Source organism: Leishmania mexicana, chromosome 2 (assembly GCF_000234665.1).
Source record: "Leishmania mexicana MHOM/GT/2001/U1103 complete genome, chromosome 2".
NCBI classification, from domain to species: Eukaryota; Euglenozoa; class Kinetoplastea; order Trypanosomatida; family Trypanosomatidae; genus Leishmania; species Leishmania mexicana.
The window spans coordinates 189,921-205,824 of record NC_018306.1 but is presented as its reverse complement, the minus strand read 5'-3'; the positions used below and the strand labels follow the sequence as shown (position 1 = coordinate 205,824).

The following is a 15,904-nucleotide window of genomic DNA, read 5'->3' as shown; positions in this document are numbered from 1 at the left end:
ATGCACCGAGACAGAGGAGTCCTAAAACTTCTCTGCTGTGCGTTGTCTGCCGAAGAGGGCTGTTCGAATAACAGGATAGAGAGAGATGACGACGACGACGACCGTGTGTCGATGGGCGGACGGACGATTCGCCGGTGGACACGGGCGGGCGGGAGAGAGGTGTAAGAAGAGCGCACTTCAACACCTGGATACCTCCTGCTGCTCGCTGAGCACGCCCCCACCGCCCCCACTACCCCGCACCCCTCCGCCACCCCAGGACGCCTGTGAATGGCGCGTCCCGTCACGTGGCCGTCCCACGTAGGCTCACAGGCGAGGTGCGCATGGGGGTGGAGGGGGGGGGGGGCAGAGGAGAAACCACGCGCTCATGTGCGAGAGAAACCGAGCGCCGCGGGGGGAGGGAGGGGGATAACAAAATACTATAGAGGGCCCATCCGAGATGAACGGGGGAAGGGGAAAGGGGAAGGGGGGCCGTCCGTCCGTGTGTGTGTGTGTGTGTCGTGTGTCGTGTGTCGTGTGCGTGTGCGTGTGCGTGTGCATGTGCGTGGAGTAGAGAGGAAAAAGCGGGGAGCCGTTCGCGTGTCTCTCTCTCCCTCTCTTGACGTATCCGCCCTCTTGTCGAGCGCGAGCAGCCTCCGCCATGCTACGCCTGTACACGCTCGCTCGGTAGTTGGCGCCGCATCTTGTTCCCCTTGGAGGAGGACTCGCCGGCGGCGCCAGTGCTGGTGTCACTGGCGTGCACCATCGACGTCCACTGCGCCATGGCGACCGCCATGCGCTGCTTTAGTAGAACAGAGTACTCGTCCAGCACCCACTGCAGTAACGCCTCCTCGCCACTGGGTCCGTGCCAAAGCACATCCAGCCCGTCAAACACGAGGGTAAGCTCGTCTGCATAGGTGTAGGTCTCACCACAGCCGGCGAGGCTCCGACCGGTACCGCTGATGCTGTTTCCCCTTCCCTCCACCAGGTCGACGCGAGAGGGGGAGTGCTGTACAGTGGATGCTATGAGAGTACACACGCGCGCACACACACACGGGGGACGGTGCATCCGGCTGACCCCTTCCTCCTCTACCCCCCTCCCCCTACTCGCATCTCTCTCTCTCGCCAACGTTGCGGAGCGTGCCCAAATCTATATATATATATATGTGCGCGCGTGTGCGTGCCGCATGCCGAGTCCTCTCGCCTGTGCGCGAAAGCAAAGTCGTTTGCCATGATGCGTGCGTGCATCGGGTTGTCGCCACCCCGTGAAGGGGCACGCGGGGCACAAAACGCCACGACGATGCTCAACACTGCCGTCACCACCTCGTGCGTGTCGAAGGCCTACCTTTTCTCCCTCTCTCGCCTTCGAACCTTCCCGCGCCTTCTCTCTCCCCCCCACACACCACACACGCACGTACACACACACACACACACACACACACAGAGACTTCGCAGATGCTCATCACTCCACACACACCCTCCCTCGCGCGCGCTCATTTTCTTTTTTTTTCTCCGTTACCACCCCCCACCCCCCACCCCAGCACACGAGGGCAGCACACGCGTAACCCGTGCCCCTGTACGCACATGTGCGGTCATGTGTGTGTGCGTGTGAGATAGATAGAGAGATAGACATCTCAGCGAGTGTGCGGATCGTGGACTGCACGTGCATGCCGACGCGCATCCCTGCCTTACACCCCTTCATCTCGGCACACACACACACACACACACAGCTATCTACCTATCTACCCACCTATCACTGCTGCTGCCCCCCTCCCCCCCCTGTCGGGTCACCATCTGCCATCTGCCATCTGCCGCACCCGGGGAAGCGTTTCTTCTGCTTTTGGCATTTTTTTCTCGCCTATCTTCTTTTTCCTTGTGTCGTCGTGCGACGGCGTAGACACTCGCCCCCCCCCCCCCGCCCGCCCGCCCGCCCCCGCCGCGACGGCCTCACAGCGACAGGGGGAGCACGACATCGAGAGCAGCGAGGAGGGGCTGAAAGAAAAACAAAGAAGGTACACACCAGAACACAGACGCAGTCCCTCCCCGTGCGCTGTGGTTTATCATTGGGTTTCTTCCAGTCTCCCTCTCCGTCCTCACGCACGCTGCAGCGCGGGCAGGCAGGCAGGCAGGCAGGCAGACGGTGCGTGGGTGTGTGTAGGGGACTCTTGCTGTCGCCCTCGCTTTGCGCTTGCCTAAGCGCACCGGCAACTCTTTCTGCTTCTCGGCCTCCCGCCCCGCCGCCGCCGCCACAAAATATAATTTCCCCTCTCCTTGTGCTGAACGAGCTCACGCACACACACCCACACACGCACCCCACCGAGGCCAGCGTCACGCTCGAACTCGTACGCGTCCCTTCATTTACTTGTGTGCCCTTCTCAGAGAAAGTAAAGTCCGTGTGCGTGTGCGTGTGCGTGTGTTTTTCTCTTGTCCCTCCCTTGGTGCCTGCCTGCCTATCTGCCTCGCCCCGGCCCTTTCCACCCCACCCCCCTCCCCCCATTTCGTTCTCAGCTCTCCCTGTCTCTCCCTGCCTGTGTGCCTGTGCGAGGAGCGCACCCTTTCGGTTCTTCGAGCCTTTCGCTCGTTGACGCGTGCCCCGCGTGCGCGCCTGCTTTCGCGTGTCGTTCATTTTGTTTTGTTTGCTGCTGAAGGCTTGCCACCCGCCGCTCCCTTCTGGTTGGTTCGTGTGCCCTTCGACAAGGCCTCGCGTCTCTGAGCTATCTCCGCACTTTCTCTTCACTACCTGTGCGTGTCTGTGCGCGTGTGCCGCACCCTCCCCTCCCCCCGGTGCTTGGTGTTCCGTATACCCAGACAGAGCCACCGCAAGGCCCTCCTGGTTTCCTGCTGAGTTGTCCCTCTCCTTTCTCTGTGCCGCCCATTGCTTGCCCCCACCTCCCTTGTGGTGCCGTCCTTGGAAGAGTTCTAGACGACCGCACGCGCATCACGCTTGTATCTGCTCTGGCTGCTGCTGCTGCTGCTGCCCTCTCTCCACATCTGTCGTTGACCTGGGGTCAAGGTACGTTGGGGTGGCGCAGGCCTGGCTAACGATTCCGAGCTGTACCGCACCAGGGCAGAGGCGCCACGTCTTTTCCCATGCAGTCACTGACCCCATCCCGCGTGATTGGCCGCTCGGCGTCGGCCAGGAAGGCCCCTGCCCCCACTTCACTGCGAGAAGACGTGGGCAGCCTCTCTGCCGGTGGCGCGGGCACGAGTGCGGCAAGGGAAAGAGCAGGCAGCGTTGTGCGGTCTGCTTCAGCCAGAGCAGCCTCTCTGACCAGGTCGGGTAAGGCTGAGGGCAGAGCGGCGGTTGGTAGGGAGGCAAGAGGTTTCTGCCGGAGCCCATCACGCGACAGCGGCAGTGTCGGTCGATGCCGCCCGCAACCTTTTGGACACAACGTTGGTCAGCCGCAAGTCTGCCCTCGCTCGACGGTCACGCTGTGCTCACCGAATCAGCACCTCCCTCCCGCCCCACACGAGTCTTTGGGAGGAGCACCGACCACCGCCGGCCCACCGACGTCGACTGACGACCGCACAAGCGCGCTCCCGGGGACTCGTGAAGCGCCAAAACGATCGAAGATACATATTCGGAGCACTCACGTGCACAGTGCGCCTGGTGGGCCATCAGGGGCGATGCGGCCCGTCTCCGCCAGGGACACCCCCGCACCACCGCAACAGCGACGTCAAGTTGCGAAGTCTGGTGAGGTGGCCACCGAGCCGACGCCTACGCCCATCCCCTCCGCCGTTGCGACGATCACGTCGAGCCCGCTGACGCACACACACACGACCAGCTGTGGACTGTTCATACCACGCTCCCGCACCGCTCGCACCTCGGCCTCCTTGGAGGCATTCTTGCTGAGCTTCCAGAACTGCCTCCACAGGCAAGAGATTTTGTTCCAGCGTGTCGACACCGCCGTCGCCCAACTCGAGAGTGCGACGGTTTCTCCGCCTTCCTCGGCCCCAACAACACGGGCTCCGACAGCCTCTCTTCGGGGCAGCGCCTCGCTGCCGCGGTACGTGTTGCCATCGCACATATCTTCCTACGCCTCCGCGGCGGCCGCAACCGGTGCGTCGCCGACGCGACTAAACAGGACTGTAACCTTTCCAGGTGCTGTTGCCGGAGCAAGGCGTAGGGGGGGCGCCAATGACATGGCCAGCTCTAACGCCCACACAGACGGCGCGCCGGTGGTCTCCGCCTCGTCCTCCCAGCAGGAGCTCCCGCTCACCGAGGCTTTTCACCGCGCGCAGCGGCATCAGCCAAGCCAGAGCACTGGGTCTTCCACTCTTTCATTGTCCGTTGTCGTGGTCCAGCCCGCGTTGAAGCGCGTTGGCGGCAATGACGTTGCCTCGCCGATGATGTGTTCCTCCTCTCAAGGCCTCCTATCACCGCCCCAGCAGATGTCGCCGCTCCTCACGTTTCCGACCTACGTTCGGGTTGACGGCGTGGGACTGACGCCGACCTTGGCGGCGCCATCTAGGCTCTCGCATTCACATACCCTGTTCCCTTCCTCGACGCCGAAGACACCGCCGTCGCCGGCTCGGTTGGCCATGACGCAGGAGCAACTCCTCACGAGCAACAACGGGTGCACAGGCAGCCTGCCACTGAACACAAGGGTGACGTCGCGGGTGACCGACTCCCCGTCCATCGCCAGGAGCGGAGGGGTACTGGGCAGACAGGGATACCCAGCGGGGGACGCGGAGGTCGTCGCAGGTGAACCAGCCATGGAAGCCCCCGTGCTGCCCGCGTCTGCCGAATGGACGGATGCATACGAGGCAGCCACGGGGTGCAGCAGGGCGAGCACCGCCGCGGAGAACACCGCAGCTGAGGATGCGGGGGGGGGCGCCGGCGGTAGGCAAAAGGCTGCTGCTGCGACCGAGTCGTCCAGTAACGAGAGCGCCTCCGCTTCTCCGATCCTGCACAGTGGGCAGATGCCCTACCTCACGACCACCATCTCTGGCGCAGACCAGAGCTTCAACAGCGGTTGCGGCGGCGCAGGGAGCGATGGCGTGCCGGCGTGGTCCAGCGCCCTGCCTGGGCACGCGAAGGGAGGAAGCCTCCGTATCGGCGGCATTCCTGAATCGTCCGTGATGAGCGCCTTCAGCGAGAGCGCGGACAGCGTGTCGCTCTCGCCCCTCTCGCGCCCGCCGTCGATTTGGATAGGCAGCCCGAGGACGCGAGGCACCCTCGGCCCGACGTCGCCGCATCAAGCGCCGCCGTCGCTGCAGCTGCACTCCTCGCTTGGGGGGAGCACAATCAGCACAGCATGGATCTCGCCTCGCCGTGTGCCGAACAGCCACAACAGCCGCAGCAGCAGCAACGCCGCTGGGGCGGCGCAGGCGTCGGCGAACCGGTCCCCCCGCGCAGCGGCCGCGCTGGAGAACCCGCGACACACGTCGACGGCGGTGAACTCCGCCGGCTCTCTGCCGTCGACAAGTCAACAACAGCCGCAGCAGCGCAGCTCAGGGGACCTGCTCTCGCCCTTGTCCGGGCAGTGGCTGTTGTCACCCTCCCCGACACCAACAGTTTCGCGGCGTGCGAGTGGCGTGGCGCACCGCGGCAGCGTCCAGCTGACCTCTGTCAACTTGTCAGGCAGCGGCACCCAGAACATCGCCGGCAACAGCAGCAGCGGCAACGCTGGTGGGTTGGTAACGGTGATGTCATCGGCTACAGTGGAGGGGAACGTTGTCTCCAGCCTTTCCTCAACATCTCCTCTGGTGCCGCCGTGCTTTCCTGACAGCGGCGACGTTGCCACGGGTGCGGATCAAGCCGTGACGTCGCCAGTAACGACGTGTCGCCAACTCACCCTATCGTCGTCGCCGTCGGCCGAGGAAGCCGATCGTGATGACTCACCCCAGGAAATCTCGCTGCGGCCCCCCATTGGCCTGGCCGAGGAGGGGGACGACGAGGACGCGCAGCAGCTGGAACAGCTGGCAAACCGCTACGTCCTGCCACCGCCACCGCCGTCTTTGACAGAGTTGCAGCAGCAGCAGAACCAGCGCCGGCGCTGGAGCGCGCCACCAGTGCCCACCATGCGACGTCCTCCCATGGCCCCACTGCGGCATCCCAACGCTACCTGCCCGGGAGCGTTTCGGAGTGAGGAGGAGCGACTGCGCAGCTCCACGCCACCGGTTGCGCGGCCAGAGGAGTGGCTGTCGTTTGAACAGCAGCACGAGCGGCTGCACCTGCCCGAGTGCTGGCGTGATAGCGAGGTGATCGTCGTCGACCATGTGACGAAGGACAGGGAGCGTGATTCCGAGGAGGCGGAGCGGCTGCTAGAGCTGGAGGAGGAGCTGCTGAGAGAGCTGCGGCAAAACCAATCAGTCCGGGCGGACGGCGACGGTCTACTTCGGGGGGGCCGACGATGGGGAAGTCGGGACAGGCACTTGACGGCAGGCGCCAACGCCGCCGGCGAGACGATCGACGAGGAGGAGCTTGATTGGGGCGATGACTCAGCCGATGAAGCCGCGGCGGACGCTGCGTACGAAGCACGACTGGCGCGCTACGGCAGAGCGATGCTGCTGCACCGACGCGGCCGCTCTCACGCCTCACTGTACCGCGACGGCGGCGAGGGGTGCTCGTGCGGCAGCTGCCCATCTGCCACGGGCTGGTGTTGCCGGCGCCGACCCGCTAACGGAGGAGACCGGGAGGGCTTCCCCTGCGACGACACCGCCTCGTTAAGAGGGGCGCCCAGCGGTGAGAGGACCACTCTCCCAGCTGCCACGGGTGTTCCTGCAGGGTCGCCCGTGCTGCCAACGCGCAACTTCAGCCGTCGCCACTCAGCCCCGGCGACCATCTGGGGCGCCGACAAAGGGACGGAGTGGCGTGACCTGCAGGCACGGTTTGAGGAGCTCATCAGTATTCAGCAGCGTAGTCGCGGAAGTGAACGGGATGGCGCCGATGATACAACTCTTGACGAGCAGTCGTTATCCACACTGGCGAACAACACGGCATCCAGTCCCATGAAAGAAGGTCTCGCCAGCGGTATATCACGTCGCCGTCGGACCCACAGCTTTAGCCACGAAGTCGCCCCCTGCCCGGCAGATGCGGCAGGCAGGCGGCCACAGAGCCCCTCTCCTCCGGCGAGCGACCTCAGCAGCTCCTACCGTGACCACATGCCGCATTGCGGCGACGGGAGCAGTGGTTTGCCTGCGCCATCTCCGCGTACTGGTGGTGCTGCGGCACCGACGGCGCTCGAGCGTACACACACCCACCCGGGCCCAAGCGGCTACCGTCGCGTCCAGTGGAGGAGGGAAGCTAAGGCCGATGCGGCGCCGTCGCTGCCCTCGCAGGCGCCCGAAAATCAGCGCATCGCTTCCGGCACTCTCTCTCCGTACTCATCGACGCCTCCGTCCCCGTCAGAGAGGGAGGGCACATCAGGGCAGTCGAACCATGGGCGTGTGTCGGCTGCCTGCACGAATCCCCCGGCGTTTCTCATGTCTCCGAGGCACCCGTCAAAGATGATGAGCGCGCCCCACACAGCCAGCACGAGGGGCTCTGCCGAGACGCGCGAGGAAACCGACGCGTACGACAGTGACGTGGGGGAGGAGGAAAGGGGTCCGAAGAGCGCCATGGCCGCGCGCACGCCCGTGGCGTCAACCGCGCAGCGGACACCGAGGCTGCACTTCACTGGGACTTCCCGCACGGCGTCATCGATCGGCATACTGGGCCGGCCGCGACGCGCCATGGGGCTGCACGACGCGCCGGGAAAGGGACGCCAAAGCGCGAAAGCCGGCCAGGCGGGTCGCGACGACGGTGAGTCCAAGACAGGTGCCACGCCGTCAACAACCCGCACGCTATCCGCGAGGCAGAAGCCGCAGACGGCAGCGGCGTCTGCTGTGACAGCCGCCAGCGGAAGGCGCGGAAACCCTGCCGCCTCGAGGTTTGGCAGCTGCGGCTCCGCCAGGGGTCCGAGGATTGCCGGCAGCGGAGGAGGGAGCTTCACTCGCTGCAGCGGCGCGAACTCTGCTTCTCTCGACACCACCATCACCGCTTCCATCGTCCCTACTAAGGAGGCGGATAACGAGGCACCGACGGCCGCGATGGAGTCGAACATCCATGGCACCACTCGCGCCGACACGGGGACAACGATGTCGGGGTCGCACCCATCTAACCACGCGCTCGATGGCGGCGAGCTTGTAGAGCCGTTCTCGGCGGTGTTTGTGGTCGCTTCTCCCGCTGCCGCCGCCCCAGCCACCACGCCGTCGCCGTCAACAACCATGCAGAAGAGCGCGCGGGACAGCGGCGCGCAGCGCGGACGACTGCGGGACAGCAAGGCCAGCTCCAGCCGGGACCCTGACAAGGACCACGACGCCCACGACGCTTCCCTCTCGTCGCCTCCACAGCATCGGCACCGCAGACACGCCGGGGCAGAGGGTGAGACCCCCGTTTCGGTCCGCCTGGCGCACAAGGCAAGTGCCCGGCATGGACCGGCGCTTCCAGAAAACGAAGCGAGGCATCCGGACGGTGGTGCTGCACCAGGGACGACTGGGTTGGAGGGCGCTGACTCGCGCGCGCTGCTGCGACGACTTGCCCAGCAGAAGAACCGCACCCGCGCCATGGAAGAGCGCCTGCGATTTGGCGTCAACTGTACCACCTCAGTGAACCCGAATAGCGGCAGCCACAGTGCGCGCAGCGGCGGCGGCAGCGGTTTCGTGTGGAGTGATGGGCACATCATAGGCAGATGGGGACTGGAGTCGGAGAGCTGCACGCCGACGCGCGGCGCCGCGCGGGCGTGCATGGCTACCGATCTTGCTCGCCAGGACTTCAGCACACTGCCGAATACGTACTCAGTCAGCGCAGCCACCGGAGACGCCACCTTGGACACTCCTGTGACTCGCGCCAGCACTGCTCGGCACGGCGGCAGTGCCGCGGCGGACGCCCTCCACGTGACGGTGGTCGACCCTGCCGAAGCCACAACTGTCTGTGTGCACGCCGCTCATTCCGGCGCGAGTGCCGGCGCGGCCGCAGCCGCAGCAGCACAGCAGACCTCATCGAATCCGCGCCGGCGCCGCGTCGATCTACGCGCGCGCCTGGCGTCGAGACTGACTGCGGTCTCGTCCTCTCTGTCAGCGAGCCCCGCGAAACGGCGCAAGGGCTGTACTGCAGCCGTCACAGCGCCTGTCAGTGCCACCGCTGCGGCAACGGCGGCCTCCGCCCAAAACTTCCGCCGCGCCGAGAGCGCCTACAGTATACGGTCCCGCTCTCCCACGTACATCAGCATAATGCACCATGCGGGCTACGGCGATCGCCGCCGGCACAGCATCGGCGGCGACGTGGTGCCACCCACTACTTTAACCATGCCCGAGCGCCAGCTGCGTTCTTCGCGGGCGCCGGTGGCCAGTCAGCTAATCGACTGGGTTCGGGGCGGCGAATAAGGCGGCGTGTGCTGGGGGGGGGGAGGTGTGAGGAAGGGGGCATGTTTCATGTATGCGATGGCTGCTGCTGCTGCTGCTCCTCCTCTCCTCGGTGCACGTATGGTTGCTTGCGGGTGCTGCGCGCTCGTGCCTTGCGCTCCGTCCGCTGGTTGGGCGTGGCACCGTTGCTCACGTTGTCTGCGCCCTTCTCTCCTGTTTGCCTTCTAGTGTGCCAGAGTTTTGTACGTGCTTGTGTCTTCAATGGTGGGGACGGCTCCCTAACCTCTCCCTCTTGAGAGCGTTGCCGCCGCCGCCGCCGCCCTCCCTCCCCTCTCTCCCCCTCGCCTTGCGTCTCTCGGACTCTCTCGCAGCGCCTCCTCCGCTGGGCAATCCCTTTGGGCCGCTGCGGCCACTGTACCGTTGTCGTTCCTCAGCCAAACCTTCTCTGCCCCAATGTGCCTAGCGAGCTCCACCACCACGCCACACCCTCAGAGAGGGCGAGAGAGGCGAGGGACGTGCCTGCCTTCTGCGTGCGTGTGTGTGTGTTGGTCTGCGGACACGCTGCTGCGGCGCCCAACGCCCTTCGCCAACCGTGCGTGGCACCGCCAGAGATGGCTGTGCCGGACGGGGAGCGGCGAGAGCAGGGCCAGAGGCGTGCGGAGAGACGTACAGTGGAGGCGAGGTTGCCGTAGAATTTAAACCCACACCTGCCTTTCCCCCTATCATCATCATGAACCTTTTTTCCCGCACAGACGAAAGGACGCAGGCGCTGGCGGCACGTCGCTTGTGGGGGCAGCGACACGCAGGGGGATACGTGCACGCCTACCGGGCGGGGGCTGCCGCCTCCCACAGCGCAGGGCTCACACGCCGATGTTTGAAGTATTCAAAGCCACGAAGAACAGTAAAGGGGGAGGAGGAGGCACCGAGTAGAGGTCAAGGGGTGGCGGAGGGGGAGGGGAGAGGGTGGCAGTGCCGAGCCCCGTGTGTGTGTGCGCAACCCTGCATGTGTCCGCCTCCTCCCACCCCCTCCCTCGGTGGATCGGGGGGGGGCGCGATTGTCGCGTAGGAGCGCAAGGAGAGCGGACGGATGATACGCGACTCTGTGGAGCGACATCCGGCACGACTGCCACACTCTCTTCTGCCTCCCTCCACACAGCACCCTTCACAGGTTCACGCTGATCTCTCCCCCCTCTCCTCTTGATAGTTGCCGTATGCCTGTGCGATATCCGCACATCCACAGCAGTGGTTGCCCTCTCCCCCCTCCCCCGACAACGACAAGGCTCATCGTGTCGAAGTCGCTTCATCATTCCCCGAACCACTGCACGAAACCCCGCCCCCTCACCCCCCTCCTCCTCACATACTGGCGCGGGCACAAGCCTGCAGACACCGAGAGTTGGGGAGCTAAGCCGCTACCCTTCCCCCGAGTGCACCGCAGCTGCGTATACATAGCGGAGAGTGCCACAGGTTTCGCCCACCTCCGCTGCCATCCGATCACCCTCTCTCTCCTCACTTTTAGCGCCTTCTCAAGATGCTCTGTCTGTCGCTGCGCATGGCCACGCGAGCGCAGACACGCGACCTCTTCCCTTTTCACCCCGGCCTGGCATCGGTGGCCGAGACATCCGTTGTGGCTCTCGCTGGTGGGGCAGTGCGTCCACAGCCCCGCTCCCTTGCTCAGAGCGTTCACCGCGGTGCGTGTCTGCGAAGGGCTAAGACGATAACCGCCACACTGACTTGCGCGTTCTCTCCGTGCTGCACGCCCACGGCGCCACTCTTCACGAATGCGAAGAAATCGTACGCACGCGGCACAGAAGAGGAGCAGAAGGCGCGTCAGGAGGCTGCGGCCAAGGAGTGGCGCGACTTTCTTGATCAGCCGGTGGACGCGGACGGCGGAAACACCCCGTCACCACGCCAGGTCGAGTCCCACCTGCCAAGCATAAAGCAGCTGAACGAAGAGCTGCCGACGGCGGCAGAGCTGGAGAAGGCGCTGCGTGAGGGGAGGATAGACGCGTACGCGACGCAGCCGGACAGGGACGAGGATTAGGGTGCTGCCCGGCAGCATGAAGGGTGCGTGCCCCGTTTCTCTGCCGCTTACTGGTCGCGCACCCGCGTCTGAACACCTGTGCAAACATGCGCCTGCTCTCATCCGCCCTCCATGTCTCCCTCGCTGCTGCCGCTGCTTGCTGCTGCTTGCTTCGTCTGGGGTACTCACGGACATGTGCACCACACGCGTCACCGCGTGATGCGAAGGGCTGCGCTCTTCTCTCCGGCTTTGGGGGCTGACACATTGGTTGGACACCCTTCTGCGCATGTACATGTATATATATATGTGTGTGACGTGGGGTGGGGAGGGTGGGGAAAAGTCGCGAGGCATGGGGACGATCCGGTCGTGCATGACAGGATCACCAAGACCACCACCACCATCACCCGCTCTTCTCTTGTCCACAGACGCTCTGCATGCGGACGGGTCTCTTCTCTCTCTTACTTTGCACGGATGCGCAAGCAGACGGACGTTCGCATGGGGGGGGGGCGCGCGCGGGACGCACACGCTCGTTGCTCGCCTCCCTCGTCATTGCTGCACGAGGCTGCGCATCTCACCTCTCGTCTCCCTTCCCGCTGTTGGCGTCCAGTTGAGGCGCTCCGTCCACTTCGCTCGATCCGCCTCGTGCGTGCGTGCGGTGTTGTGGCTCCTGCTTCCTTCGCCCTCTGTTTCTGCGCATCTGTGGATGTCGCCATGCCTCGCCTTCGTGACGTACGTGTCGCGGCCGCGTCTCCCGCATGGAGCTCCTCCCTTTTCAAAACAACAAAAAGGCCGAGGTGGTTGGCGGTGGTGCTCGCTCGGCAGCGATCATGCATGACACCGCGCCCTGCCGGTCCGCCGTTCGCTTCGGTGAACAGACTCGAGTAGGGAGCTATCCACGCCTTATATCAGCTCCCTTTCCCTGCCCGTCTGCCTGCAGCGACATGACAACTCCCCTCCCCCCTCCCCACCGTGCAGCACCCGACTTCGCCGGCAAGCGTGCGTGCTTCGGTGAGCAGGCCCAAACTACAGCGCGCTTCACTGCATGCATTCCTCCTCTTGGACACACCGACAGGCGCCATACCACTTGTCTCTCCCTCTCTCCCCCTCTCTCGTTGACGGTGCTCCTCCACACCCCTGCTCCCACCCGAGGGCCTCCGCCCGCCCCACACGCGCACGCACACGCCTTCTTCGCTTTGCAGCGGCATAGCCACCAAATAAGCCACGCTAGCAGGCGGCGCGAGAGCAACATCGACGACACAGCAGCCGGTATCGGTAACTCTGGCGGTATCGTCCTCGATGGATCCGTCATCTGGCGCCGCTGCCGCTGGCGCTGGCGCTGCTGCGGCGCCTGCTGTCACTCCCTCCATCGCCTCGCCAGTCCCAGGAAGTCCTGCGCCCAAGCCCCACGAAGCACACGAGGACGCTCCGCACCCGCATCGTCCAGTGCAACCGCCACTTCGAATATCGGCTCTGTCGGCAGCGATACCGCATCTTGAACCACCCCACCACTATCACCGCCCCGGCGACGGCGCCTCTCCGCTGCATGTGCTGTGTGCCTGCGACACCTTCAAGGGCACCCTCCCCTCAGACAAAGTTGGTGAGGCGGTGGAGAAGGCCTACTGGCAGGCTTGGGCCCAGACACACGACTCCGCAACGGCGCAGGCACACGTGCTTCCAGGAGTCACGGCGCTGTCGGAGGAGGTCCCGGTGCCATCGCCCACGTCTTCACCGCTGCATCTGGTGGTACCGCCGCTGGCGGCAAGCTTGTTTTCTGCGCAGCACCCTTCTGCCCTCCCAGCAGACGCGGTGCGGTTTCTACACACACCAATGAGCGACGGTGGCGCCGGTCTGCTGGACAGCGTCACCTACGCCACAACGCACGCGAGCATGACGTGGGACACCGTGCCGGACCTGTCATTGCCGGACGGCGCGTTGCGCCTGCAGCGTGTATATGTTCCAGCGTCCGTCCCGATCACAGGCCCCCTCGGTGCCGCCATCACGACGGACACCGGTGACGCACGAAGCGCCACACCCGCTTTCCGCGGGGTGTCCTTCGCCTGTGACGTGGAGAGACGCGTGCTTGTCGTTGAGATGGCAGAGGCGGCTGGGCTGACGCGCATCGCCCGTCCGCAACACCGACACCCAGGCCGCACGACCAGCTACGGTGTAGGTGAGCTTATCCGCTACGCGTTGGGGTACATGGCTGAGGCCGGTCATGCACAAGCGGAGGCGCACGTGACCTCGAAAACTCCTTCCCCGGACAGCGCGCCGGGTAACTGCGGGGGTGTGCGCCTGTTCCTGGGCATCGGCGGGAGCTCCACCAACGATGGCGGACTCGGTGCACTGCAGGCACTGGGGCTGGAGGTCTTTGTGGACGCCGCCCACGCCCGCGCGACGGACTGTGGCCACGACGGTGCCCGACACGCGCGTGCATCGCCGGCGGCGTCAGATACTCATGTAGCTCCGACTCATGCTGACGACGTCGCGGAGGTGCGCCTCGCGAGACCCTTCCGTGGCGAGGACTTGGCCCACGTTACCCGTGTCTGCATCGGCGCAGAGATGCAGCACATCTTTCCATACCTGCCTGAGGCAGCGACGCCACCTACCGCGACGCGCACGAAAGGCGATGGTGCGCATGCCGTGCTACCGGCGCCTTCTTCACCGTCACCTGCGAGCGCGTGCTACATCACGGAGGTGTGCTTGATCTGCGACGTGGACAACACGCTTGTTGGCGCGCGCGGGGCAACGTACACCTTCGGACCGCAGAAGTGCCCCGCGCCCCGCGCCGCTGCTCCGCCGTCACCTGCCACAGCTGCCGGTACACCTCCTGGTGGGGTGCATGCGGATAGTGCAGGGGTAGAAGCTGCCGAGGATGCCGCGGTCGGCGCCGTCACTGCTGCCGCGCAGCAGCAGCAGATTCTGGACTCGCTGGAGGCGGGCATGCGGCACGCTTCCGCACGTGTCGTGGCGAGCGTGTGGCGGCCCCTTGCCGCTGCTGATGCGACTTCGGCGGCCCACGCGCAACATGCCGCGGGGGAGGCTAGGTACAAGGCCGCTGGCTCGGATAAGGGAGATGGTGTGGCAGAGGCGGCGGTACTGGAGAATCTGCTATACCGCCGAGGCGGTGGGGGCGCGGGGGGCATGAGCGGGTTCTTCCGCTATCTGCTGCAGGCACGCTACGTGCCTGGGGCGGACGTGGTTGGCGGTCTGCTCGGCCTGTATGAGACCTCGCAAGTCGCGCAGCTGCTGAGGCATGGGGACAGTGGCCCATTCAAACAGGCTGCGGCAACTGCGGCGGAGAAGCGCGGTGATGACGCGCGTCCGGTGCCGGGAAAAAGGTCCGCGCAGATTTCTGGGCAGCCAACGGCGTTCTCCCTGCGACGCCCGCGCGGATGTCTGTTCCACACTTGCGATGTCGTTGTGTCAGGCGAGGGCTCCTTCGACGAGCAGACGATACTGTCCCACAAGACTGTGGGCCGGCTGCTGGAGATGTCCACGGTGGCCAACGCATACCGCTTGTGGCACCATTACTGTGACGACGTGGTGGAGGCTGAGGCGCCCTGGAGCGAACGGCGCGGGTGTCGCTGCATCACTGACGTGGTCGTTGTGTGTGGCCGCTGCTGCTTCGACGACTACACGCACTTGCAGTCCGCTGTGCTGCAAGCCGTGTGCGCAACTCTTCTCCCGCTGCGCACCCTCGATGGCTGCGCGGCGACTGCTGGTGCGACGTCGGCTCTTCAGGACGCAGACGGCGCCAACGCAGATGATGCGCGCCTGCAGATGTATCTGCAGGACTTGGTGGAGTCGTCAGCGTTTTGGCGCGCGTGCGGCGAGTCCTCTTGCGCCCCGGCGGACAGGCAAAGCTTGAGGCACGTGCTTTCGGCGTACTGTGTGCCGCGTGTGACGGTGCTGCCGCTTACGCCGACGTTGTTCCCTGTGTCGGCAGCGATGCAGCGGCCGTACGCGTGCGTCGTTTCGGCAGTGACGCACTTACTCGAAGAGTCCGTGCGGCGCATGACAAGCGCGCAAGAGGCAAGCGTGGGTGCGTGAGGCAGGTATGCGCGGAGCTGTCTGTGGTTGCGTCCTGTGCCACCCCCCTCCCGTGCCGTTCGCTGCGAGCGATAAGTGCGCTCCCCTGCGATCTTCATGTGCCCCGTCGACGCGGTGTCCCCCCCCCTCTCACACACGCACACACACCTCTTCTCCTCTGTGTACGTGTCTCACGACCTTCCTACCCAAACAGCATCAGTGGCGCTGGCGCCGATGTCGTCCCACTGCGCGTGTGCGTGTCTTGGCCACTGTGATCCCCCCCTCCTCCTCTTCCACGTGTCCTCAACCTGCACCGTGTCGGGAGACGGACGGGTGGGGCACACGCACGCATGTACGTATACATGCACACATGACAGCGCAACACGGACAGACGCCCCCCCTCCTCCTCCTCCTCCTCCTCCCCCTGTCAGAGACACCGGGAGGCGCAGTGCACTCTGATCACGCACACGCACACGCTCCTGCTCGCGTGCTCCGCCGCCTCTTCCTCCAATTTGTTTCCTGAACACGTGC

General features: G+C 65.1%; 3 protein-coding genes across 3 annotated transcripts; all 3 read left to right on the top strand.

Moving 5' to 3' along the window:
* Nucleotides 1-3,066: 3,066 nt before the first annotated feature.
* On the top strand, nucleotides 3,067-9,345 carry LMXM_02_0520 (conserved hypothetical protein; the record flags this gene model as incomplete). The annotated part of the gene is made up of 1 exon (XM_003871601.1): nucleotides 3,067-9,345. One exon carries the CDS (start codon nucleotides 3,067-3,069, stop codon nucleotides 9,343-9,345), a length of 6,279 nt encoding a protein of 2,092 aa, XP_003871650.1.
* Nucleotides 9,346-10,852: 1,507 nt separating this feature from the next.
* On the top strand, nucleotides 10,853-11,365 carry LMXM_02_0510 (conserved hypothetical protein; the record flags this gene model as incomplete). The annotated part of the gene is made up of 1 exon (XM_003871600.1): nucleotides 10,853-11,365. One exon carries the CDS (start codon nucleotides 10,853-10,855, stop codon nucleotides 11,363-11,365), a length of 513 nt encoding a protein of 170 aa, XP_003871649.1.
* A 1,275-nt stretch (nucleotides 11,366-12,640) lies between these two features.
* Nucleotides 12,641-15,394, top strand: LMXM_02_0500 (conserved hypothetical protein; the record flags this gene model as incomplete). The annotated part of the gene is made up of 1 exon (XM_003871599.1): nucleotides 12,641-15,394. One exon carries the CDS (start codon nucleotides 12,641-12,643, stop codon nucleotides 15,392-15,394), a length of 2,754 nt encoding a protein of 917 aa, XP_003871648.1.
* Nucleotides 15,395-15,904: the final 510 nt, after the last annotated feature.